General features: G+C 52.3%; 9 protein-coding genes across 9 annotated transcripts; 6 read left to right on the plus strand and 3 right to left on the minus strand.

Moving 5' to 3' along the window:
* Window positions 1–246: 246 nt before the first annotated feature.
* J4E82_004095 (uncharacterized protein) lies at window positions 247–772 on the plus strand (the record flags this gene model as incomplete). Its single annotated transcript, XM_051730376.1, has 2 exons — window positions 247–638; window positions 739–772. 2 exons carry the CDS (start codon window positions 247–249, stop codon window positions 770–772), a joined length of 426 nt encoding a protein of 141 aa, XP_051590004.1.
* Window positions 773–2717: 1945 nt separating this feature from the next.
* On the plus strand, window positions 2718–3365 carry J4E82_004096 (uncharacterized protein; the record flags this gene model as incomplete). Its single annotated transcript, XM_051730377.1, has 1 exon — window positions 2718–3365. The coding sequence occupies one exon, from the start codon at window positions 2718–2720 to the stop codon at window positions 3363–3365; it is 648 nt and encodes a 215-aa protein (XP_051590005.1).
* A 2353-nt stretch (window positions 3366–5718) lies between these two features.
* On the plus strand, window positions 5719–6567 carry J4E82_004097 (uncharacterized protein; the record flags this gene model as incomplete). Its single annotated transcript, XM_051730378.1, has 1 exon — window positions 5719–6567. The coding sequence occupies one exon, from the start codon at window positions 5719–5721 to the stop codon at window positions 6565–6567; it is 849 nt and encodes a 282-aa protein (XP_051590006.1).
* A 783-nt stretch (window positions 6568–7350) lies between these two features.
* J4E82_004098 (uncharacterized protein) lies at window positions 7351–9029 on the plus strand (the record flags this gene model as incomplete). Its single annotated transcript, XM_051730379.1, has 5 exons — window positions 7351–7522; window positions 7577–7719; window positions 7769–7982; window positions 8036–8430; window positions 8490–9029. The coding sequence occupies 5 exons, from the start codon at window positions 7351–7353 to the stop codon at window positions 9027–9029; spliced, it is 1464 nt and encodes a 487-aa protein (XP_051590007.1).
* Window positions 9030–9102: 73 nt separating this feature from the next.
* Window positions 9103–10775, minus strand: J4E82_004099 (uncharacterized protein; the record flags this gene model as incomplete). The annotated part of the gene is made up of 2 exons (XM_051730380.1): window positions 9103–10280; window positions 10427–10775. 2 exons carry the CDS (start codon window positions 10773–10775, stop codon window positions 9103–9105), a joined length of 1527 nt encoding a protein of 508 aa, XP_051590008.1.
* Window positions 10776–11117: 342 nt separating this feature from the next.
* Window positions 11118–12970, minus strand: J4E82_004100 (uncharacterized protein; the record flags this gene model as incomplete). Its single annotated transcript, XM_051730381.1, has 2 exons — window positions 11118–11804; window positions 11855–12970. The coding sequence occupies 2 exons, from the start codon at window positions 12968–12970 to the stop codon at window positions 11118–11120; spliced, it is 1803 nt and encodes a 600-aa protein (XP_051590009.1).
* Window positions 12971–13313: 343 nt separating this feature from the next.
* Window positions 13314–16496, plus strand: J4E82_004101 (uncharacterized protein; the record flags this gene model as incomplete). The annotated part of the gene is made up of 3 exons (XM_051730382.1): window positions 13314–13420; window positions 13470–16362; window positions 16488–16496. The coding sequence occupies 3 exons, from the start codon at window positions 13314–13316 to the stop codon at window positions 16494–16496; spliced, it is 3009 nt and encodes a 1002-aa protein (XP_051590010.1).
* Window positions 16497–17948: 1452 nt separating this feature from the next.
* Window positions 17949–20069, plus strand: J4E82_004102 (uncharacterized protein; the record flags this gene model as incomplete). The annotated part of the gene is made up of 3 exons (XM_051730383.1): window positions 17949–18314; window positions 18404–18798; window positions 18848–20069. The coding sequence occupies 3 exons, from the start codon at window positions 17949–17951 to the stop codon at window positions 20067–20069; spliced, it is 1983 nt and encodes a 660-aa protein (XP_051590011.1).
* An 887-nt stretch (window positions 20070–20956) lies between these two features.
* Window positions 20957–22179, minus strand: J4E82_004103 (uncharacterized protein; the record flags this gene model as incomplete). The annotated part of the gene is made up of 4 exons (XM_051730384.1): window positions 20957–21634; window positions 21683–21865; window positions 21913–22028; window positions 22083–22179. 4 exons carry the CDS (start codon window positions 22177–22179, stop codon window positions 20957–20959), a joined length of 1074 nt encoding a protein of 357 aa, XP_051590012.1.
* Between the last annotated feature and the right edge of the window lie 2768 nt (window positions 22180–24947).

A 24947-nucleotide genomic window follows, 5' to 3' on the forward strand; every position in this document is an offset into this window, starting at 1 on the left:
GCGATTCCTCAACTAGAGGACACGACCGCCGTCTTGCAACTGGTGGCTTTTCGTAGCAAAGTACTCCTTCTCGGCGTGTCACCTTGCCAACTATGCTTGGCGGATTACTTATCACTATCGACTTAAAGTAGGCTACGCAATCACATTACTTATAGCCTTGGGCAGTCACCTCTTGTATTCAGCCTCCACCAACATTGCCATCCAGTTTCACGCAATCAGGGTAAATCTACGAAGCCTACAGCGATCATGTTTCACTCATCCATTGTGCTCGCTATCCTTCCTCCTCTCTCCCTCTTTACGGCAGCTGGAGCTGATTCCCCTTCTCTCTCCATCGAAAACATAAAGTTCTCCTCGTACTACCTGATGGTATCTCCCTCCGCCCAAGGTCCAAGACAAGGCCTTCTCGACTTCACCTTGATTAACAGCGCAGTTGGAGTTGCTATTGCGTGCAGTGCTAAGAACTCGAATTCTTTCGCCATTTTCAGCCCCTCTATCAGCTATGAATGCGACTTCGCGCCTGCTGGAGGAGAAGTGAGGGACGACGACTGGTGCTGGACAAATAGCGCGACTTTCAATTTTGATACGACAGAGCCGAAGGTCTACAACTTGACTGTGCAAATGAGTTGGTCGTGTGAGAAGTAAGTCTTTCTTGTTACCTTCTGATGTAGTCTGGACTTCCTTTTTCAAATCATGGTTCCAGTGTACAAGCCACAATCACTAATAATGACCTTAGCGAAGGCGTCTACGCTCTATCCGCCTGGAGTCTCCTTGATCTCGACTGTGGGAGCTGGTCATGCGAGAACAAAATGTGGCCCAAATATAATGTGTATTCTAACTCTAGTACGCTATGTATGCCGGGTAGCGTGAATTTTCCAAGCGCCGATGTGAACGTGCTGAAGTTGGAGTGAATCTGGGCTACCAAATAAGCCATGGTCAACAGATCAGAAAGAGACGATTGTTTGATTGGACAATGGAATACTGTTGCTTGTTCTAGACCAAATGTCATGCTTGCAAAGGCGAATATTTCTGACTTGAGCTTGTAGCCGGTCTGGACAACTTTGTCTGTGATGTACTACGCTGATCCCTTGCGGCTGAACTTTCGTAGCCGCTCAATAGATGGACTACATGATGTTCTAGATGGCATGTAGTTGAACAGCGAACAATGCGGACTACGGCAAATTGTCCAGTAGCTCCGGCTAGTATCAGGTGTGGCTGGCTGTCGTACCCGTCTCGTTTATACCATGGGCACACAACTGCATTCACACTAAGCTGTCACCCCGCATCACTCTGATCCTAGAGTTTCTTGTACATGGACATGCTGGATATGGCCACTGGAGGATATCGCCACTCTAGAGAGTGTTGTTCGCAACTGTGTGACCAGACCTTATTGTAGAGATGATAGTAGAGTTTGCTCACCAGCAAGCTGATGGGCTCTGATGATCATGACGAGCTCAACTCATGAATCAATGATCATTCCGCCCAGCATACCCAGGAGAGCGTTATGGTAACTGGCCGACTAGGCGGGTGTAAACGCCGACCCAGAGACTGCGCCATCAATTCTCCGGCGGCATGCTGTTGGCCTTCAATAGGACGCGAACACCCTGTGCCACGTTTGTGCTCTTGATTTTGTCGTGGGAATCCAGCTAATCTCGTACAGGTCACGATCGCCCCACCCGTCACATCGATCATGTCGTAGAGCTACGTTGGCGTTCCAACCACCCATTGTTAGCTTTGCTTAGCACAGATCGTGAGATGTGATAAAGGAACTGTGATTGGGCCTACCAGACCTTGTTAGTAGCTAAAACCCAAGACTGCGGCACCAAAGGCAATTAACTGGGCTATCTGCGGCACACACTAGTCATCTGTACTGGCTTGATTGTAAAATCGCGATATGTATGAAACCTATGTTCGTGGGCACGCTCGGCTTTGAGGAGCCGATGTGATCGCCGTGCTTGCAGGCTGGCGAAGCGACCCTGGTGGGGAGGTACACGTATGCGAAGGATCCTAGGGAACACAGCCATCACGCTCACGACCCAGGGTACGAGAAGGTTCGTAATGGGGGAAAACGCCTAGGAGATGTTTCACCCGAGAACCAAACGAATCGATGATAAAGTTCCATGGGCGCTTCGACCAAGAGAAGGATGATGCGCTATATCGGGCACTTCTCAGCAAAGGCCGTGCGCTTCCCGCGTCAAAGTTTGGGTCATGACGCTTGCCATTGCCGGCCCACCACCAGAACTTCTTTCCAGCCATCCTCAGGCCGATCACGCGCCATAATCTTTACTCAGGCTTGCCAGCCCACCCCATGCAGGAGTTCTCATGTTCCGTGCCTGTGGAGTGGATCTAGGTGCGCTGCTGCGTGTTCGCTTGTCCGCATGCAGTTTGGAATGTGCATGCTAAATAAAGCCAGACTCAGCCCTCGCGAGGGGAGCGGCTGAGTACTACCATCGTATTTGTCTTGCACGGTGCACCTCCTCTTCCCCACTTGTCGTTGTGAGACGGACAAGCCTATTACTTTGATTCATACTCTCGTTTCGCCATTGAAATCATATTCGAGGATTGCCATTTACAGCCAGGACATAATAAGAAGAATCGCAGGTGGGGTAATACTGAAGACAATGGCTCTCGAATCACCACAGCCGCTTTCTAGAAAGAAGTCACTATTCCGGCGCTTCTCAAGACGAGATCGAGGCGACGCTCCTCCGTCGCCTTTTCTAATGAACGAAGGCCTTCGTTCATATTCGCCCAGTTTACAGTCACCCAATCCACAATCGCCGAGAAGGTTACAGCGCCGTCCTTCACATGCACCGTCCTACCTCCTTACACCACCGCCGTCGCCCGCAAACAAGAGCACTGTCATAGCCATCGATGCGTCGAAACCGCAACAACCCAAGATGGTTGCACATATCCAACGCATCGAGCTACCATCAAATCGACACGTCCGCAGCGAACTCACACCCCCACCATCTCCAGAACCGCGGCGACGCGTACTTCCAAGTGCTTTACCAACCATGCCGTTTCCTGGCAAGCCCCTCATAACCTCATGGAATATCTTCCTCCCACCCTCGCAAATATACTCATTATATCTTGGGTATGCACCAAAGGACATGGATGATAAGTGGTATATATACAGCGAGGGTCCTGATCAGACAGGAAAACTGAAAGTCCATTTCCACCGAAGTTGGACTGGACTGAAGGTGGCAGAACTGTTCGTGGTCATGGATACAAAGGGCGAGGGCGCTGGAAAGATTGTAGGAATCAAGTGGAACGGGGATGAAGAAATGAACTGGATGAGCGAAGAGGAGGCGAAATACATGATACGGACGGCCTGTAGGTGGCAATTAGCCGTGTATTTGGAGAAGTGAGCCCTTACGATACGTGACGAGGCCGAGGTCGCGTTCGCGTTCACCGGCAATTCGTCTCTCTCTTTTCTTTTTCTATTCTTGACACGCATTAGCCCACGGGTTCCTTTCGATCCGTACCGTGTGGCGTCCTATGAATCGATGTCCCAGCCGCGTCTAATCTGATTTCTATACCCATTGCTGGTATAGAAGCTTCTAATATCAAACTTTTCTTTTCTTTCCCCCCACTGGCGCGCGCTTTGTATACGTCGGTAGTTCTAGCGTAAAACATCACTGCTACAACTATGTCCATGATGATTACCAACGCTCATGTAAAAGAAAAAACCTACGGATTTGGCACTCCGCTCGTATCCTCCGTGTAGGCATGCATTGTGGTGCTGGGTGGTATGATCTCTGCAGCAGAGTCCCACAGGCTAGTCCGCCAACCCTGCCATTCCCCCGGCCGTTCGCCATGGAAGCACACCCACATCCTATGATTGGATCGTGATTCTGAATGAACATGTGGCAAAGGTTTCTTTTATCGCATTCGCGATTCTTACCTCTTCGCCTTCATGAAAGCGACAGTTGTAAACTTGTCTCTAGACATCTCAACATAACGATGGCGGTGACGTGCCGTTTAACTAGGCTTGTGGGGTCCGAGAGGCGCTGCACGCTTTCGGCACCTCTCGCGTCTTCCCTTCTTCGGTGCTACCGTCCCTCACCCACATCTCTCTCCACACAACCCATGGCAGTACCAGGTATACTGCGACAAACTTGAACCGTTCGGCCCGAGATGCAGTCCACCTTGACACCATCCTCCCAAAGTTCCTCTCCCCAGCCACAGCGACTACCCGTTAATCCAAGAAGACACAAGGTCGATCCGTCATTACGAAAGCGCGTCGTAAGAGCGTGAGTATAGTCCCAGCCTCCGTGTTTCGCTTTGGTATTGGTCGCGGTTTCTTGGTGCCATGGTACCAAGATGTCGATAGATGGCGCCCAAGCATTTGTTGTCTGCATACGTCAGCATGGCTCGTTTGCAGCACTGAGAACGCGCGCATTGCTCAAATTCTGGGCAGTCTAAGCTTAAGCCTTCTGGGACTCATCGCTAACCTGCAGAGGGTAGATGCAACGCGTGCAACGTTCGTCGGGTTCGGTGTTCTGGAGAACAGCCGTGCCAGCGATGCACCAAATCCTCACGACAATGTGAGTATCCAGCACCCGAATCGGATAAGCACTCTTTGAGAGACGAGCTCGAACGTTTGCGAAAGCGATGTGCAGCACTCGAGACGGGGTTCAAGATTGCCGCACCTGAAGAAGCCGCTGAACTCATTGGCCAGCTCGATCATGGCGTGCCAGGGCGTTCAACCGCACCGACTTTCCTATCTGTGTCAATGGAACTGGATCAAGCCGATGCGAACGACGGCCGCCTGCTTGTTGATCCTTGTGGGACCCCGAGATTTTTTGGCGAAACATCTGGAGCGACATTTTTGGATTACTTGAAACAATTCATGCTTACCTTAGTTCCTTTAACCTTCCAGCCTGAGTCTGCGGATGGGTCTTCATTCGTTGCTTCAATCGGAACATATCAGACCTACGACTCGAGACCAATTCCCAATCCAAGTGTGGATCCTCTATGGCTACCCGATCAGGAAGATATGGCATTGATGTTGGCCCAATTACGAGCATATATTCAAGATGGCAACGGCGAATTTCTCTCCGGCGGGATATACTGTAAGCTATGCGCCGGTCATCGCTGGTACTTTCACTGATACCGTACAGGGTGGGGCGATCTCAGCAAGCTTCCCACATCTGCAGCCCCTTCGATGAGTGCAGTGACGACTGAAGACACTCACCGACGCTTGGCATTTTATCATGTCTGCTTCGCCCTGGCTACGTCTGTTGATCATGCGGCTTTCCATCGATCAGACCAGCATGCAGGAGGGGCTTTCTTCAAGCGCGCGCGAAAGCTTCTTGGAAACCCTTTGGATACTGTACGATTCACTCTGGATGATGTGCCGGTCTTGACCCTTATGGGATTCTATTTAATCGAACTCAACCGCAGAGATTCAGCTTACGTATATGTAAGTAAAATCCATGTACGCGCTGCACTCAAGGCACATGCTGACTTTGTTTCCAAACGTCAAGGTCAGCCTAGCAATTCATATCGCCATAATACATGGGGCATTCAGGTCATGTAATGACGAAGCGAGTAAACGCACTTTCTGGACCCTATATGTATTGGATAGATGGCTTTCCGTACTGATGGGACGCCCACCGACTCTACTTGATGAAGCGATCAGGCTACCTTTACCAAGCGATGTGCCGTAAGTATTTGCATATAGGTGAAGCGGAAAGCATTACTAACCTCCTCAGCTCAATGCCACCGTGTGCAGGCCTCCGAGCACACGTCGAGCTATCCCGCATCTCTGGCTACATTGTTTGTGAAACATTCAAAATCGCCCCGAGACACTACCAACGTGGATATTCGACCCTACACGTGGATAAGGCTCTGGAATTGCTCGAAGACTGGAAGCTGCAATTGCCACCGGTACTAGCTGTCCACATAGACGCTGATCCTGCGGTTCTCTCTCTGCATCTAGCTTCGAACCAGCTCATTGTCCTCGCAACTCGACCGATCCTACTTGCCGCTGTCAAGCAAGCTGTTGCTGAACGCTACATGAACGGCCAATGGTCTGTGCAGCAACACGCGCATAGCAAATATATTCAAGCTTGCTCAGAGGCTGCCCAGCGTAATTTGTCGTCAGCTCAACGATTGCGGTCAACGAGGAAGCTACTGCAGGCCGGTTTGCACTTCGTCTTCAACGCAGCTGTTATCCTGATACTAGATCGGATTCTTCACTCTTCTAGCACCGAAGCCTCACCGGCTCTGCTCAACACCGCAGTGTATGCCTCCGAGATAGACTTTGCCATGCGCACCTTTGAGGAGGAGTCAAGAACGGGTACCAACTACCCCAGAGACTGCTACAAAGTTTTACAAGATCTCAAAGCTCTAGTTGATCGCTACCTGTCTCATGGCCATGGACACTTCGAGCAAGGAAATGACCCTGGTCTAGTCATTAGTACTCCTGGACCGCAGTACAGTGCCCAGCGAGGCCCAGAAATCCAAGGAAGTACATCGAACATGACAGCAGGTACTGTCTACCAGGAGCTGCGAACCTGGATGCAAAGTGACGGGCTAAAGCTACATAACAGCTTACTCATTTGATTGGTTCACCGGGATTGTCCTCCGGGCGAATGGCATCGAAGAGGCTTGTTTTCCCCGCGGCGCTCCCACGCCCGCGGAACCGTCAACCAATCACGGCAATGCAGTGACCCTCGATTACGAACGGTCTAAGGGAGTCGCTTTTACCACCTCGTCGGGCTATCAGGGGTTTGCTGACGCCATGATCGATACACGGAACAATAACTTGGAACCGGCTCGTAGTGCATAAAGTTTTGCGACTCGAGATGCCGAAGGTGCATAGAAGATGTTTCTAGAGCTTTCCATGTTGGCTGATCTCGCCGCGGAGGATGAGGCAACGATGTCATGTCCACCTTCCTCCAAGCTGCCCTTTTACCATTCTCGTCAAGATAAGCAACCATTGCAGAACCGCGTTTGGCTCACCTTCGAGGTGTCGATGTCGAAACCCACATTCGGACAGGGATGGCTCCCTGTGCGGAGACCTCCGATTGGCCAAGCTTAGCCTGGCACGCTCCGATCCATGGACTGCTGCAAGCCAAGCTGTATACAACTTTGATCGGGCAAATTCAATGGGGTGAGAGGCGGTAACATATCGACATCGGTCATTGTAGGCGAGCTAAGGATCCGTTTTTGAGCCTCACCAAAGCAATTACGTACATGTGAAAGCGGAAAATGGTGAAGGTGACTAGGCTTGGCCATCTTTACTTTACGGAACTTGCCTTTACTATGGATTTTATTCAAGAAGATGATCCTCTGCTCCCTTGTTCCCGCAGTAGCAACTCTACAGTGATGAGTTCAACCACCAATATGGGTGGAGCGATTGCAATGTCGACAGAAGGGGAAGCCCCCAGTCCTGAGGAGCGCTCCATGTCAAAACGCGTAAACAGGAAGATGGACATTGCGCTGCTACCATTTCTTTCCCTGCTGTATCTGTTTAACGGTTTAGATCGATCGAATGTTGGAAATGCGGAGACGCAAGGTATGTGAGATCTTCGGAATGCTGATCGTAAAGGATCTGTCCTAACGTATGCAGGGTTCACTAAAGACATTGGCGCAACCCCGGATGATCTTAACCTAGCAGTGTCGCTTTTCTTCATCACGTTCGTGTTGCTTCAGCCTCCTTCGGCCGCTGTAGGAAGATGGATGGGCGCAAAGCACTGGATTACCATTATAATGGTAAGTTTACCGTAAACACATGTGGCATGTAATTTTAAATCCAAGACAGATCGGCTGGGGTGTTTCTACATTGGCGCACGCCTTTGTCCGGGGTAAGGGAAGTCTCATTGCTGTCAGACTTATGATTGGCGCTTTCGAGGCGGGTTTCTATCCTACAGCCGTCACATATCTCTCCACCTTCTACGGCCGATACGATATGGCTGTGCGAATCGGACTCTTCTACGGACAATACGCTGTTGCCGGCGCCTTCTCGGGCTCTATTGGTATGCCCTGCAATCTTCTGTACGCTCTAATGCTTTTCTAACATCGAGACCAGCATTCGGCATTTTCCATCTCAACGGCACCAGCCTGCATAATTGGCAGTACCTGTTCATCATCGAAGGGGCCTTGACGATATTCGTTGCAATGATTGCTTGGTTCTGGCTACCGCAAGGACCAGGATCAGCCTGGTTCCTTGATACCGAAGAACAGGTGTTCGCTGTGCAGCGTATCATTAAAGACAACTCCAAATGGGTTGCACACAGTTACGGAGGTGATGGCGTAGAACAGGATCGACTTACGAAGAGGGATGCTATTGAAACGGTCAAAGACTGGAAACTTTGGTTTCTACTCTTCTTCAATATCTGTGCTAGTGTACCCAGCCAGGCGTTCTCCGTCTTTATGCCTATGGTTGTGCAGGGCTTGGGATACTCATCAGTTGACGCAAATTTGGTACGTTCTTTTGCTCGTATACTCTATTCTGTGATTTAGGCTGATGTGACTATATATAGATGTCCGTACCGCCATTCGTATGCGGTGCCGTAGGTCTATACCTCTTTGCCCTTAGTTCAGATCACCGGAAAGAACGAGGCTATCACATCATCATTGGCACTTTCTTTGCTCTCGTCGGCCTGATCATCACCGTTACCGCGCCGTCCCACCACGCACAGTACGCAGGTCTTTGCATCCTTCTTTTTGGAAGCTACATCTCAGCCCCCCTGACTGTAGCCTGGCTCAGTGGCAACAACCCCGAGCCTGGAAAACGGTCCCTCGTTCTCGGTGTGAACGGATTCGGCAACCTCGCAGGCGTGATCGGCTCACAACTCTACAAGAAACGATATGCGCCTAGATATCTGACACCTTTTTACGCCACACTAGGCTTCGTGGCTGCGGCGCTTATAGGGTACACGGCGTATAGGTTCATCTTAAAAGCTGTTAATAGAAGAAAGATGATTTGGGCAGAGGGAAGGAGTGCAGAGCAGATTGAGGCCGAGAGGTTGGATTCAACCAGATATGCGGATGCGAAGATGTCGTTTTTGTATGGTCTGTGACAAGCCTTGATGATCTTGACGGCTACATGCGCTTCATAGTAGAACAAGCCTGCATTCTTAACCGCAAATACCGTTACTCCTCGCTGGTACTACTTCTATCATCAGCTACGGTACTCTCAACAGCTTCTTCCCTAGTCGCTACATCACTAAACAGGTTGATCATCGTTTGTGGTACACCATGATCCTGCAACTCCTTCCTTACATCTGCCCTCGCAGCAGGCTTAACAAATCTCCGGGCCGCCGCCCAGAGCCGACCACTCTCAGCCACAGGCTCATCAGCATAACTAATCAGCTCTCCCAACCAAGCCTCTTTGTCCTTCTCCATATGCCAGAATGCAATTCCAGCCCGTACATAAACCAAACCAGAATCAGAGCCCTCGATGAAGTCGGTTAAGAAATGTTCGAAATCAGTGTTGAACGATTCTTGCAGGATCTGTACCGTGCGAAAGCCCCAGAAGGCAGCCTCACCCCATTGACCGAGTTTGTTGTATGCTGCAACGGTTCGTGAGACGAGTTTGAGGCGTAGCACGACGCGTATGGTTATCCCGGTTTGACCGGCGTAACGACCGGACGTTATGCTATCGTGGAAGAAGTCGTCTGCAAGGACGCGGCGTGTGCGTCCGTGGATCAGAATGTGGATTGCATGGAATGCTTTTCTGTAGAGCTCGAGAGCTTGTAGGGCGGCTTCTCGGTTGGCAGCTTCGGCTTCAGGGTCGCCTTTACTATTGGTATCGGCATTTGACGAGGATGCGAGCGCGGCGTCTCCAGCTAGCATGAAGTCTGTGGCGCTTTCAACGGATTCGCGCAACGTGGGTACAGGTTTGGCTTGGAGGCGAGCAAGTTCTTCGCGTACCGCGGGGGAGTAGCCGTGTATGCTTGTACCATGGAGACCTTTGACGTGTTCAAAAGGTAACAAGAGTTTCCGCTGCAGAGAGATTGGGATCCCTAGACCTTCTTGCTCCTCCTGCGCTTCTGCTGTGCCTTCCTCTTCATCGTTGTACTCTGCATACGGATTCCTCAGGACGAAGGTAGTCGACAGCCGCTCATTGAGCATAGGATACGACAGTGCACTATAGTACCACGTTTTGGTAAACAGGTGCAAATCATCCACGAGCATAACGACCATATGTTCAGGCACAACTCCATGGAAGGGTGCGGTTATCTGTACAACGGCATGATACGACGTAAACGCGTCGGCACGGGCGTCGGTGCACACGATGGGTACGAGACCCTCGGATGAGATGTGGTTCACTAAGACTCCAAGTTGAATATCAGCGTTGCATCCTGAAGAGAAAGGAGGAGCTCATGGCGTCCGCGAATTCCACTGAGTGTCGTCGCGGTGTGTTCGAGTAACTCTGGAACCCCTTCTGTCGCCATCAAGTAAACCCTATACATACCCGCAGAAGGCCAGGGTGTAGCAACCTTGACAAATACATTTTCTCTCCTCCACACTTTCTTTGCTTCCTCGTACACCTGCTTGTTTACCCTGAGGACATCAAAGTCCCATTGGTATACGCCCCCAAAGAAACCCTTGGCTTCTAGTTCGGTACTCTTGACGAGATGATCGGCAGGGCTGAAATATATAGAGTAGATTTGTTCACGGAGCTCCAAAGGCAGGCGAAGGAAAGGGAACGGGTCCGGTGCAGTCGCGGCTTCTTCGGACACGATGGGCGGCTCTGGGGGTGATTCTGGCGGTGTAGACCGTGATGCAAACGGATTGGATACGAGAGATGTGAATTGAAACATGGTGATGTTGATTTACAGTTACAGAGCTGGGGTTGGATTGGAAGAAGTGTACAGGCGGCTGGGACATGCATGACGAAGGACGAATGCGCGCCGCCCCACCATTACGTCCGGTGTTAACGCCGTGAGCCGAGGCATGTACGAAAGAAAGTGTTGCTCAAGTCATTGCAATCGCAACATATTGCTATGCATTCGTGATACTGTATTTCAACATATATAGTACATATCGTGAGTACCCAAGACACCCATATCCAGATGAAGTACTCCAGTGCTGCCTGCATAAGAGTGGAACGGTATCTTTTCGTGGTATCTTTCAAATCCTTAGACGTACATTCCGGAAACTCTCTACCGTGTCTGCGTCGGCTGAACACCCTCCTGATGACTTGCCGCCGCCTCCGGGGCGCTCGCCGCTGAGGGTACAGTGGCTGTTTGAGGCGCTGAACCACCCAACCAGCTGAACGCGCCTGCCTTCATGTCGTTGAGTTGAGCTTCCTGCATCTTCTTTTCCTCCTCAGCCATCTCCTTGAGCCATTGCTCTCCGTTCTCGCGAATTTGCTTGTCTAGGTGCATGTAGTTTTGCTTGTTAAAATCGCGGTACATGTCGATCATCATCTTGCCCTCTGACATTCCCTGGCTGATGTTTTGGTCACCGAGAACCATGCCCTGCTTCGGCCCGTCAAGACCCAAACTCTTCATGAACATGCCGCCTGCGCTTCCCTTGGTCTTCTTCTTCTGTTCTTGGAGATCGCGCTGGAACTGTTCGCGGAGTTTGGCTTCACGACGAGCGTACTCGACGGGAATGTCCTTGCCTTCCATGGACTTGAGAACGGTGCGTACGTCGATTGGGGTGCCGGTTTGAGACATCATGGCGAGGTACTCAAGGAAAGGAATCATGGCTACGAGGCCCTTGTCTCCGGGTTCTCCCTTCCACTTGGGCAGGATGATGGCGTTTTCGGGCTGGAGTTTGACGTGCGAGGGGTCGGTGTCGATCATGATGACTTTGGAAAGGTCACGGTTGAGGTAGGAAAGGTCCTGAGAATATTAGCAAGAGTGACTTTAGAAGCAAGACGATGGGAGCATACCTTGATGTACTCGCCCTTTTCGAAGCGAGTAGCTTCACGGAAGAGTGGCCACATGACGAGACGGAATGGATCAAGCTTGCGAATGATGGGGTCGGCATCCATGGACTTGACGGAGGTAAAGATGACGAGCTCGTATTGTGAGCTGAGGTATCGTAGGAAGTAGTCGAGACCGGGTCGCTTGGCTAGTCGGTAGCCATGCTTGGTGGTCCATTCTGAGTGTAGCAGGAGGTCCTCCAGACTCAGCACCAAAGTAAGTTCGGGCGCGCCCCCAGGAATCTTTTCCTTGTCTGGTAGCAACTTCTGGAAGGTGGGCTCTGTGTAGTATGCTTTTTGTCCGTTGATGCGGGCGGCTGCACGAGCGTACATGCCTCCCAATGTCCAACCGTTTGGAGCATCAATGTGAGCTGCTTCCTCTTCTTCATTCTCCCAGTTCCTGCCCATGAAGACTGCACCCGTTGTACCGAAGAGTAGCATGGCGAGATAGGACCAGTTGGCAACGCGATTCCGCCGCCTGTCGGTACTGGTCTCGTATGCGGATTTGGGGAGTTCGCCGCCACCACCGCCCTCTCGACCGCCCGCAGCGCCTGGTGTGGGGTCCTCGTAGAATTCATTTGGGTCGTTCGGGTCTCTCTTGGCCTTGCCTTCGGCTTCGGCATGCTCCTCAGCGAAGGTCGAGGGGATTCCGTATCGCAGATCTGGCAGCGGCTTCTGTGGTTGTTGCGACTCTGGGCTTTCGGTGGTGGGGTCTGTGTTCTCGCTGGGCGACTTGGGTCCCGACATCTCTTCCTGCTCCCCCATTTTGAAGTCACTGCCCGCATCTTTCGAGGCCTGGGTTGCACTCTCCACTGGTCTTGAGGGCCGTGTCGGTGTTGTGTTTTTCTCGGGTGCCGCCGCAGTGTCGAACTCGGGCTGCTCTGAAGGGTTTACTGGGTTGGGCCGCGCTTTGTTGCCCTCGTCGAACTTGATTGGGTCTGCGGGTTTCCATGTGTTATCTTTTGGCTTGCCGACTTTGGCGTAGGTGCGCGTCCATTGCGAGGTGGAAGCTATAGGTGCGATGCGCGGAGTTGCCAGTGCGGGCCGGGTGCGCAGTGCGCGGAAGGCGGCTCGAGGCAGCATTGTGATGGAAGAGGGGGAGATAAACTACAAATTAAGAAGAAAAAGCGCCCCTACAAGACATGGGCCGGGAACATGGAGGATGGCGTGTCCGTCGAGTGTTGCGATGAAATAATTGATGGAGCAGGGCTTGGCGCAATGACGCTCCTCCCTCGCCAGAAATTCGCCGATGTCATATGGCAATCGTGGCTTCACCAGTCCAGCACCAGCACCGGACATGCCGCCCCGCTTATACACCAACTGCACCCACGCCTTCCACAGCTGATAGACCTCAGTTCCATGTCGCCTCCCAGGGACTCTTTTGCCCATGCGACAGACTGGAAGGCCTCTGCGGCGACATGCGCCCATGCCCGGAGGAGCACCCTTTCAGCTACTATGCGTATTCCTGCTGTGGATAGCTTGCTGGACGGCTCCCGGTCATGGCATGACCGATGAAGCCATATCTGAACTCAGGTACCGCTCTGCACGAGCCACCGCCACATGTGCATGCTAACTGTGGCAGACAAGAGACACGCGACATCTTCTACCATGGTTACGACAACTACATGGAGCATGCCTTCCCCGAGGACGAACTGCGACCGCTTACGTGCGCACCCCTCACTCGCGATCGCCAGAACCCCGCCCATATAGAAGTCAACGACGTTCTCGGAAACTACTCGTTGACGCTGATAGACAGCCTGTCGACGCTCGCTATACTTGCTTCTACACCTCCACTCGATGCGCCTGCATCCAACAACGCCTTGGACGACTTCCAAGCCGGTGTCAAACTATTGGTAGAAAACTATGGCGACGGCACTCCGGGACCCCGTGGCCGAGGAGCCAGGGCGAGAGGCTTTGATTTGGACAGCAAAGTGCAGGTCTTTGAGACGGTCATCCGCGGAGTCGGTGGACTGCTCAGCTCGCATCAGTTTGCTGTCGGAGACTTGCCTATCAGAGGTTACAATGCAACAACAGAGAAGAGACAAGGACGCCAAGGCATATTCTGGCCCAATGGCTTTGTCTATGACGGACAACTACTGCGGCTCGCGACAGACCTCACTGATCGATTGCTACCAGCCTTCAACACACCGACTGGTCTGCCTTACCCCCGAGTCAATCTGCGATACGGAGTACCCTTTTACGCTAAGTCACCAAACAACATGGATGCCGAGCATGGCCAGTGCGGGAGGGATCCAAACGACAAAGGGACCGAAGTCACTGAGACATGCAGCGCTGGTGCCGGAAGTCTGGTCCTTGAGTTTTCCGTTCTGAGCCGACTGACTGGGGACCCCAAGTACGAGAGATTAGCCAAAAATGCTTTCTGGGCTGTGTGGCACCGCAGAAGTAGCATCGGGCTCATCGGTGCTGGTATCGATGCCGAGACGGGGCAGTGGGTGAATGCCTACACGGGCATTGGAGCGGGCATCGACAGTTTCTTTGAATATGCCCTCAAATTGCACATTCTTCTTTCCGGATTACCCTTTGATCAAGAAAATGCGGCTACTGATTCACCGGACGCGTTCCTAGCTACTTGGCTCGACGCTCACGATGGAATCAAACGACAAATCTATCGTGGTGCCCAACACCAGCATCCACACTATGCTCAAGTTGACTTGTATACAGGCGCCATCAGGGCCTGGTGGATAGATAGCCTGAGCGCATTCTACCAAGGACTCCTGACTATGGCTGGCAAGCTCGACGAAGCCATCGAGACGCACCTGCTCTACACTGCTCTTTGGACCCGTTACTCCGCCATGCCCGAAAGATGGTCGACCGCAACTGGCAACATCGAGCATGGCCTTCGCTGGTGGGGCGGACGACCAGAGTGGATCGAATCGACCTGGTACCTTTACCAAGCCACGAAAGACCCCTGGTACCTCCATGTAGGGGAAATGGCGCTGCGCGATATCAAAAGACGTTGTTGGACCAAGTGTGGGTGGGCCGGCCTGCAGGATGTGCGTACTGGGGAGCTGAATGATCGCATGGAGAGTTTCTTCCTTGGCGAGACTGCCAAATACCTCTTTCTACTCTTCGATCCGTCGCATCCGCTTAACACCTGGGACGCGCCATTTGTCTTCACTACCGAAGGCCACCCGTTGATCGTGCCAAAGCGGTTACGTTCTGTCCATAAAACGCGGCCAGGGTCTTCTCCCGTCTTCGAAGCGCCCGAGATATGCCCTCTCCCGCCAGCCCATCTGCCATTCAGTATCTCTGCAACAGCGGCTCGTACTGATGTTTACCATGCTGCGAGCCTTGCCAAACTACATCTCATGCCAACTATTGAGACACTTGACTCACCGCTTGTCGAATTCAGTGCCGATCATCCCAGCGTTTCTCTATCAGATATACGTTCGCCTTCCAACTACACTTATTATCCGTGGACTTTGCCCCCAGCACTCATTCCGTATAACGCAACGAGCTCACCATTGGCTGTTAGAACCACCTTCGATCTTTCCTTTCCCAATATGCCCAGTACGTCGCTGGTCGGTGCGCTCCAAAGGGTAGACGAAGGTATCTTGGTCAATTCAATGAGTGGACTCAGACTTGGCATGGTTCGCGAGCAAGACAAGCCGCGCGCGATAGAACAGAAACTGGACCTTGATGAGCAGTTCCGGATCTACGCCATCTCTAACATAGCTCTGGGCCGAGACGAGAAAGTGTTCATGTCTCGTTCAACTATCGACAACTTCAATCCACTTGATCCATATTTTACGAGAACGCGAGACTCGCATACACTAGACTTGGTCATCGACGTACCGCCTCAGCCAGCGACCGCATCTTCCAACACGTTGTCAGACATCCTTAGCGATGCGCTAGGTGATATGAGTAACCTATCCGACCTGGACATTGCGGATGTAATTGATTTGGAGGTCGACCCCGAGGCACTTGAGAACGAACCTTCTTATCTCTCCAATTTTCTCTCATCACTACAAGCTCTGCTCTCTGTCCCATCGCCCACTTCTACGTCGTCGGCCCCCAAATCACAAAATAATAATCAGCAAAACGCAAAACGCCACTTCTTTCCTGCTGCCCTCCCCACTGGGCCTGGTGCAGCGCCAATGCCAGATACCAAGGATCCGGACATGTCATACAGCTCCAATAATCCCCTCATCTGGTCAAATGTCTACGTACACGCTACCACACTATGCACCGAGCGCCTACCCCTTGAAGTAGCAAAACAGTACCAGATTATAGCAATCCCTAGGGGGGACTGCTCATTCTCGACCAAGTTGCACAACATCCCCGCTTACCCACCTAGCCCCGCCTCTCTCCAATTAGTCGTCATCGTCAGCTTCCCAGAACACGAGGAGAATAGACATCCTGATCCAACGCAACCTCCTGTGCAGCCGCTGCTTGATGATGTGCAGCATACGCCAACGGGCATATTGAGACCAAATCCTATCCCAATGATTATGGTAGGTGGAGGGGAGGACACAATCAGGCTACTAAGAAGGGCGAACGGGGTGGGGATAAGGAGGAGGTATTACTTCCGTAGTCAAGGCGTGAAGATTGGCAATCTGATTGTACTCTGATGGTACAGCGCAAGTAGCTGTGTATGAACTGTTGAGACACCCAGGTCTATGTACGTAAACTCCCGGAATAGACACATGGTACGCAAGATTGAAATTTCCTGTACGTGAGGCTTGGGCCAGATATAGGACTGCAAAAGACACCACATAATAGCACGGTATACATCCGCATGAACTGCAGGTGAGACATATACTGAATTTGCGCACCCACAACTAGACACGGCGCACAGCAGGAATAGGTCTTGCAAACTCCATATGTTGAGCGAGATGGCACGGAGGCGACATTGCCCGATGGCTGCTTTAGTGACAAGGCGTGACAAGTGTGGGATGCCGCATGGCTTTGACAACGTCGATCCGTGGCGCCATCCTATCGTCCGTGATCAGTATACATGTTCACGCGCCTCCCTGTTCGTCGCAGTCCTCAAGTATCAAAAGATACAGTCCTTCTTATCTATATGCGTCCAGGAGTGTAGGGGGGGCCTTCCGCTAAGCTAGTTCTCTTGGCACGCTTCATCTCGCGCTGGAGTCCCTCCAACCACATCTCCCGCCTGCGCTTTGTCTCCCTTCAAAAGGCTCCCGCGATACCCTGCATTTCCGTTGCAGCCACATGCGCCGTTATGTTGCTCGTTCGATCCTCTCTGGGCAGCGATCGTAATTCCACGGAGCGGGCCTCGAAAGCCACATCACGGACACACTACCGCTAAACAGGCAGGCGACCAATGCGCCCAGCCCTACTATCTTTTCACTACAGCTGCGGCTACACCGAAGTGTCTAATTAGTCCTTCCGTCATGCACCTATCCAGTGTCAGAAGACTTGTGTACGAGACAAGTTGTCTGCCGGCGCCTCCTCGTGTTTGTTGGCAGTCTGCAAAGCTCCGATTTTACGGGTTCCTGCAGGCAAAAACAAAGCAATGACACGTCTGTTCTTCGTTTTCTCGGATGGAACGACGGCACGCTACTTCAGGGGCTCCGTCGCTGCCGTGTCCAATACCGCGAATGCGCCTTTGCCTGCTCCATGTGAACGCATGAAACATTCGTGATCTCCCGAGCCATGGCTCTATCCGGAAGGTCAAGATCGTCGCCTCCGGCATCCAATGCAAGATATAATGCCCAGGCCAATATAACCAGGGTCAAAGAAGCTTGCCTGCCTATTTAACAACGTCGCCAAGCCTCCGCTCTATCATTTTCCTACCACTGCACCGGTCGACTACGCGTGGAGTTAGGCCAGGAAAGGAAGCCAGTGATCGTTCCCTTGTCGCGTGGGCAGTCTACTAACGTACGCGCCTGGTGTTGAATCGTTTACTCGCTCCATATACTCGAACGGGTCAAGGACGGAGTGTGGAGAGTCGTTCGGGGTCAAGTGTGGCGAGGACCAGGTCATGTATAAGAGGAGTGCTATACTGTTTCAAAGCTTTCCTTTTGAGCACATCTTCTGTCCCTAGTCTATCATTTCTACTTCACTCGTTATCACGATGCGTTCCGTCCTCCTCGCGTCGCTGGCTTCGCTGTCAGCCATCAGCGTCTATGGCCACCCTCAACCCACATGGCAAGGCCGAAGCACACTTGCTCGTCGTGCTGTCGACCTGGACTCATACCGCCTGAAGCACGCTGCCTCGTACAAGAACACGGCCGACGTTGTGGCTGATCCTAACATCAACACACTTGCGAAGCGTGCTAGTGCCGAGGACATTGCCACCGACCTGGTCAAGGCTACGCTCCCCGATGCTGAGTTTCGTCTTGTCAAAGACTCTTATGTCGGCGATAACGGAGTAGCTCACTTCTACTTCAAACAGACCGCCAACGGTCTTGACATCGATACAGCTGACTTTAACGTCAATGTAAGTTGATGAACCTCTAGATTTCGCCCAGTCCCACATAACACAAACATGCTTTTCATCACCCGAAATCATTGGTTGACAACTAGCAGGTTGGTCGTGATGGCAATGTCTTTTCTTTCGGAAACTCATTCTACAAGGGCGCCATCCCAGCACCGCCTAGTTTGAGCAAAAGGGATGGTGCCGCGCCTGCCAATGCCCTCAAGTCAGCTGTCAATGTCCTTGGCCTGCCAATTTCCGCTGAATCAGCTATTGCTGAGGCGAAGGAAGCTGCCGAGACTTATGCTATCAAGCAAACCACTGGATGTGTCAGTGAGCCTGAAGCACGTCTCGTCTACCTTGTCGATGAGGAGGGAAAGCTCGCTCTTACCTGGAGAATCGAGACTGATGTCATGAGCAACTGGCTTCTGACATACGTCGACGCGGAAGATGGCGAGAAGGTACATGCCGTTGTCGATTACTCTGCGGACGCTACCTACAACGTCTAGTAAGCAGCAATGACCACGATATGTCTGATCACCACTAACAATTTCCAGCCCCTGGGGTATCAACGATCCGTTTGAGGGAGACCGTCAGCTAACGGAAGATGACTTTTCTCCCAAGGCTAGTGAATTCGGATACCACAGCGATGGCACTACGTCATTCAAGACAACCCGTGGCAACAACGGTATTGCCCATACCAACTGGGAGAACGTGAACAGCGGTTTTCTCAACCTTCCCCGTCCTGTCAGCGAGTCTCTGACCTTTGACTACCCCTTCTCGCTTAACGACACCAACTGGAAGGGTTATGCCAACGCCTCTGTCACCCAACTCTTCTACACCGCCAACAAGTACCATGATGTTTTGCACACACTAGGTTTCAACGAGAAGGCTGGAAACTTTGAGATCAACAACAACGGTGCGGGTGGTGCTGGCCAAGATTTTGTCTACCTCAACTCTCAGGATGGCTCAGGCCTGAACAATGCCAACTTCGCTACACCACCCGATGGTCAGCCAGCACGCATGCGCATGTACATCTGGAACAGCACGACTCCTTACCGCGACAGCTGTTTCGACGCCGGTGTTGTTATTCACGAATACACGCACGGCCTCTCCAACCGTCTAACTGGTGGACCCGCAAACGCAGGATGTCTATCTCTCCTGGAATCTGGTGGCATGGGAGAAGGCTGGAGCGATTTCTACGCAACAGCTATCCGTCTCAAGCCTGGTGACACTCGCGCCACCGACTACCCAATGGGAGACTGGATCAGTGGCCGTCCACTTGGAATCAGGAATTACCTGTACTCCACAGACCTGAACCAAAACCCTCAGGTATACTCCGACGCAGACTCGTACGAGAAGGTCCACCCCATCGGTAACATTTGGGCGTCTATGTTGTACGAGGTCCTCTGGAACCTCATTGATAAGCATGGCAAGAACGACGACTGGCTACCTACCTTTGACGACAACGGTGTGCCGACTGATGGCAAGTACCTCGCTATGAAAGTCGTCATGGACGGCATGGCACTTCAGCCTTGCAACCCTACTTTCGTTTCTGCTCGCGATGCCATTGTGGATGCGGACAAAGCGCTTACGGGCGGCAACAACCTTTGCGAGATCTGGAGTGGATTTGCCAAGAGAGGTCTGGGCGAGGGTGCGGTATATGCGCCCACAGGAAGGACGAACAGCTTCGACATTCCTGAGGGTGTCTGCGGCGCTGGAAACTCAACTACTAAGCTGCACAAGAGGCGCGTTCAGCCTGTCGACCTGAAGTACTAGACGTCGGGATTGCCTTTTTTTGACACGTGGATGGTGTTGATTTTACTATCAAGAGTGATGATGTCTGCGTGGCAGAGAGCATTGAGCGGAGTTTTGCATGTGGCGAGATCTTGACGATGATGATACCTGCATTGGGTGGCGTTCATAGGCACAATGTGCTTCTTTTCTTAATGATTAATCAAGTTCTTCTATCGACGCCTCAATCTCCTTTTCGCTCCGTCTCTTTCCAGGAGTTGCAGCCAATGATCAACGTGATTAACGTCCACACCTGCGCCATCGGTTCCTCAGCTCCATTCAGCCCCAATGCAGCATACCACATCCTCGGTATCCGAACTCAAGCGCTAAGCCAGGCTAGCACAGCGCTGTAGATCCGTCATTGTGTCAGGCAAAACCGGTAAAGAGTGTATGAACTAGCATATCATCGGGAACCGTGCATATCGGACCCCACGTGTGAAAGTCAGCGTGAGTTCGGCAGTTGGGGCCTTGCCAAACGCCTATCATGGCGTCTTTTCCCGCCCCCACGTTCCTGGTTCATGTACCGCAACTTTGTAGTGCGCTGGCATGGTATGCACGTGGGTTTACCCACAGGCAGGTATGCTAGTCGGGCCCTGATACCAGGTTTGGGGCTTTGAGGGGTTAGACGCGGTGATGGACTCCGTGTCTAAAGAAGTAAGTGCATGGGCAATAATGCAGTTCTACACAGAGAGATCGGTTGAGCGCAGCCTGATGTATCTTTGTTATACGCATTCTATACATGCACGTGCGGTGAGACTGATATTGTAAATCGCTGTAGAATTGTGATCAATGCAATGAGGCAAAGCGGTGACGATGTTGTATCTGAAATAGGATGACCCCAGTACCTCTACTCAAGAAACATGCCAGTAGACTTATCTGATGGCTTTCGAGGTTGCATCATGTTCGGTAGCATCCTCGTCCAAATCGTCGTCCCATTCATCCCTCCTGACACCGCTCTGCTCAGCGACTGAAGTAGCAGTACCAGGTGGTGGCGCATCATCATCGCTCTCATCTTCGAACGCGGCAGGGTCGGCCAACGGTTGGCTTTCTGGGTCCACGTTGGCTCTTTCTGGAGTCGTTCGCTTCGGCGCACCTTCCACACCTTCGTCTGCTGACACAGAGATGCCTCTCCGGCCCCACTTGTTCTTGGGCTGTGTGGTGTCGTTGCGCTGTCCAGCAGTCTCCTCGTCGTAGTCGAAATCCATGCTCTTCCTGCTCACGAAGCGTCCAACAATCCATCCGCGACCGAGGTCATCCGAATCTACCACGCCGCCATGGCGAAGCTTCACGCGCTGTCGCGTCCAGTACACCCACGCAAAATCGATTATGAGTGCTGTCTGTATGGTACCCCACACCCAAGACGTAGGGTCGCGATAGCCGGGTTCTTTGGCGCCACGCATGATCCAATTCAAGACATAGAGGAAGCGGTATGTACCGAGTGTGACGAGATAGAAAGAGTCGAGGACGGTGGGCACAGTAGTTTGTCGGAGGAGGAGGAGTTGTGGGATAACGCAGACGGACTCGAGGATTTCGGAGAAGACCCAGAGGACCTGCGAATGTTAGTGGTCAATTTGTGGAGGAGCGGGACCAGATGTTACCTTGAGGAAGGCGTTATGCCCAAGAAGGGTATCCTTGACGATGAGGTACCAGAACGGAGTCATGAGTACGCTACCCAACAGACAGTACATGCCAAACTTCCATGCCTTCTCGCGTTCGCGTGTGCGTGCGTATACGCTCGTCATCAAAAAGATGATGTACAGTGATGACAGTGTGTAGAAGATCTGACGGGTTAGCCGCGTCCGCGTTGACGTATGCCAGCTCTGCGCACCTTCAACGAGAAGTTCCACGTATGCCAGCCATCCTTGGTCGCCGAAGAAGTGAAGATATCGAGATATCGCGTGCCGAAGACAAGCGCATAGAGGACTTGAGTGATGAGAGAGACACCTGCATACGTCAGCTCATGTTACATGCTTCAAGTGGAGATTGAGGCCAGCTCACCCTCAGCACTGCTGTTTGAGTGTATCGCCCATATCAGTATGAGCTTTGATGACGTATGCGAGACGTCGCCGAGGATGTGAAAGAGGTTGAACCCCATCTTAGGGACGAATAATGCTATGCGACGGCTACACAGCACTAGGCCAGCCGCCTGTCGCCGGCGTGTTGGGGCTCAAAGCGCGCTTCCGGCACTCTGTGCCTGTGTGAGGGTAGTCGATAAAGAGATACCGATGCCGATATATCCAGCACCAGTTCCGGCAGGAGCTGGTGTCGAAGTTAGGAAAGAACGCGTAGTTGATGGCGTCTGTTGGATGGTGATGCGTAATGTCTTCCCCGGGTTTGACGCAAGCTACCACGCTACATGTAACGTGCTTGGCAATCCATTCCCAAGGGTCCATGCTAGTGCGCCAGAAGCAGCTTAGTGGCCAAGCTAGTATGGAGAATGGGTACGCAAGGCTGAGGACTGCAAATCCAGTCTGGAAAGCTGTGCTCTAGCTTTTAGGTATCAGAGACTACCCAGCCATCTTAGCCAGTGCCTAGATGCTACTGTGGAACGTGTCCCCCGCACGCTTACCTACTTGTGTATCTTGACAGGTTGGTGGTCCATGCACCACCTGGATATAGACTCCCGACCGCTTGGTCGAATTCTCATCGTAGCCTTGCAGACCACCGATAACACATTTCTTCTTCATGCACTATGTCTTCTAATCGACATGAAAGTGATATGAATCTAGCGCGTATATCACGTACATCGCTGGGGCCGCAGGAGACACTTCAACATCTGGCAGTCGCTCCAGTGCATCATACATACGATTGTCCCAGTCCTGCGCTTGTACGCGATATTTATTGATTCATAGGAGATCAAGAGACTGGCTCTATTCGTGCTACAAGAACAGCACTGTACCGCAGTGTATGACACAATAAGAGTCGGGCGGTGTGAGGCGCAGCGAACGAGCCGAGCAGAGATCGTGGCTCGAATTACGCCCGGGTCTATTCCAGAACGCAAAGCTCGCAACTCCTGGTAACCACTTCCCAAGCTTCATCGCGAGCCTCGGATGCACTAAGGCGGTCAGTAAATGAACTACAGTGCCGTATGAGCGTCGGTGCATTTGGCGGCGAAGATCATGGAGGCTTGAATCAGGACTCCAAGGCCTCCAACGTGGCGCACACGGAACGGATGGCACCATCCTTGGGCCAGGTACAAGATCCTCCAATGCATACTTCGAGAAGGTAACATGTGTTCCGTATCTCGGCTGGTGAACATGCCGCCGAAGTCAGTGAGACTTGCAGTAGCCGGGATGTGAGTGGCCAACTTCGACACTTCGCAATACCTTAGGCACAAAGGTGTATGGAGACCCCAGGAAGTGTGCAGCAGGAGCATACACGACGTAGCCTTTGATGATACTTATGGTATCGCTAGTCCGTACACTATCGCTGTGCTTGTTCGTGTACAGCTGGTTCGTTTTAGTTATCAAATGCGTGAGCCAAACTGAACAAGGCAGATTTTGAGTCCAGCAGAACGCATGCGGCCTCAGAATTGAAGGACAAGGTGAATGGCGACAAGAATGTAGCTATATCAAGTGTCAAAAGGCAGTGCTTCAAGGTTTGGAGCCGCCGTATGCTGCGGTCGCAGGTTCAGTGCGCAGCCGTCGAACAACAACCAACGCTCCGCTCTACAGAATTCCCTTCTGGGTAGCTTTTCGACACAAATGATGTCGCAAGCATTCTACCGGAATGAGCCGTTGATCAAACGCAGCTACCAATGTGATGAGCAAAGATTACCGTTGAAGGACAACAGCGGAGCGGGGTTTTCGGGATTGGACCGCTGCAAGACAATGTCTTTTAGCCGTTCAACAACGCACAGCCCAGATTGACTAGTAGGATGGGACCGTGGTGGTGGGGTGTGACACCCACTGAGCGTTGTGCGGAAGGTCTTTGTCGGCGGTTCTCCACGGAACAAGTCCCGTGGTGTGGGGCGAAAGCGACATGGCATGTCTATACGCTAGCTAGCGACGTGTTGTCGATAGTAGTGGTGGCAGTGATCTTCGCCGATATCGTGGATAGGTGCTACTTGAGAGGTGCGAAGAAGAGGAGGTGAGTTGGAAGGGGACGGAAGAAGCGAATTAGCGGTCTTTACCCAGCCGAAGCGTATATTAGCGGCCAATAAGAATTACCTCAAACATGCATTTAAGCGCCTTTGAGTCCTTCGCTCTCAGCTTACCCACTACACGCGGGGCAATTTACTGGCTTTAAGGTACGTCAACGGCACAGCCATCCAGGCGCACCGAATGGGAAGACACGGCTGGCCAAATTTCCTCGTTGCTGCGCGATGGAGTGCGACCCTTGTTAACGGCATCCCATGGCGCCGCCAGCACGGACAAGTTCTCCAATATCACGCTGCATCGAAAAGAGATTATCCTGCTGGGTAGCGATTGTGGGAGCAGTCTCAGACGTCAGGGCCGACGTCAAGGGTGGCCGCCTTACTGAAGGTTACATTCGACTTTCACCTCCAAAAACCACCTCTAGGCGCACTAGCTACTATGTAGTGTAGCGGACACACCCTTGCTGGCCAGATGTATAGCGGATTCCGATAGCAAGGCTGCACCGACGCCCACACGGTCATGATCACCGCCGTTGCAGGACACCACCTAGAAACCCAGCACAGCGTTCCGGGTCAGCAAATAGGCCGGACACAACCGTGAGCAACCATGCATGCCTGGCCAATTCGCGGCTCAAGCGCAAGGCATGGCATGCCGGGGTCGAGGCCGCCAAACCGCGAGGAGACAAGAGAAGAGCAGGGTGAAAGCTCGGGGCGCTAACGTGCAGGCCTGACAGTCAGTGCGCAGCAGCAGCAGCATCCTTCAAAGC

Source organism: Alternaria postmessia, assembly GCF_024291825.1.
Source record: "Alternaria postmessia strain BMP 2775 chromosome Unknown scaffold_18, whole genome shotgun sequence".
Lineage (NCBI taxonomy): Eukaryota > Fungi > Ascomycota > Dothideomycetes > Pleosporales > Pleosporaceae > Alternaria > Alternaria postmessia.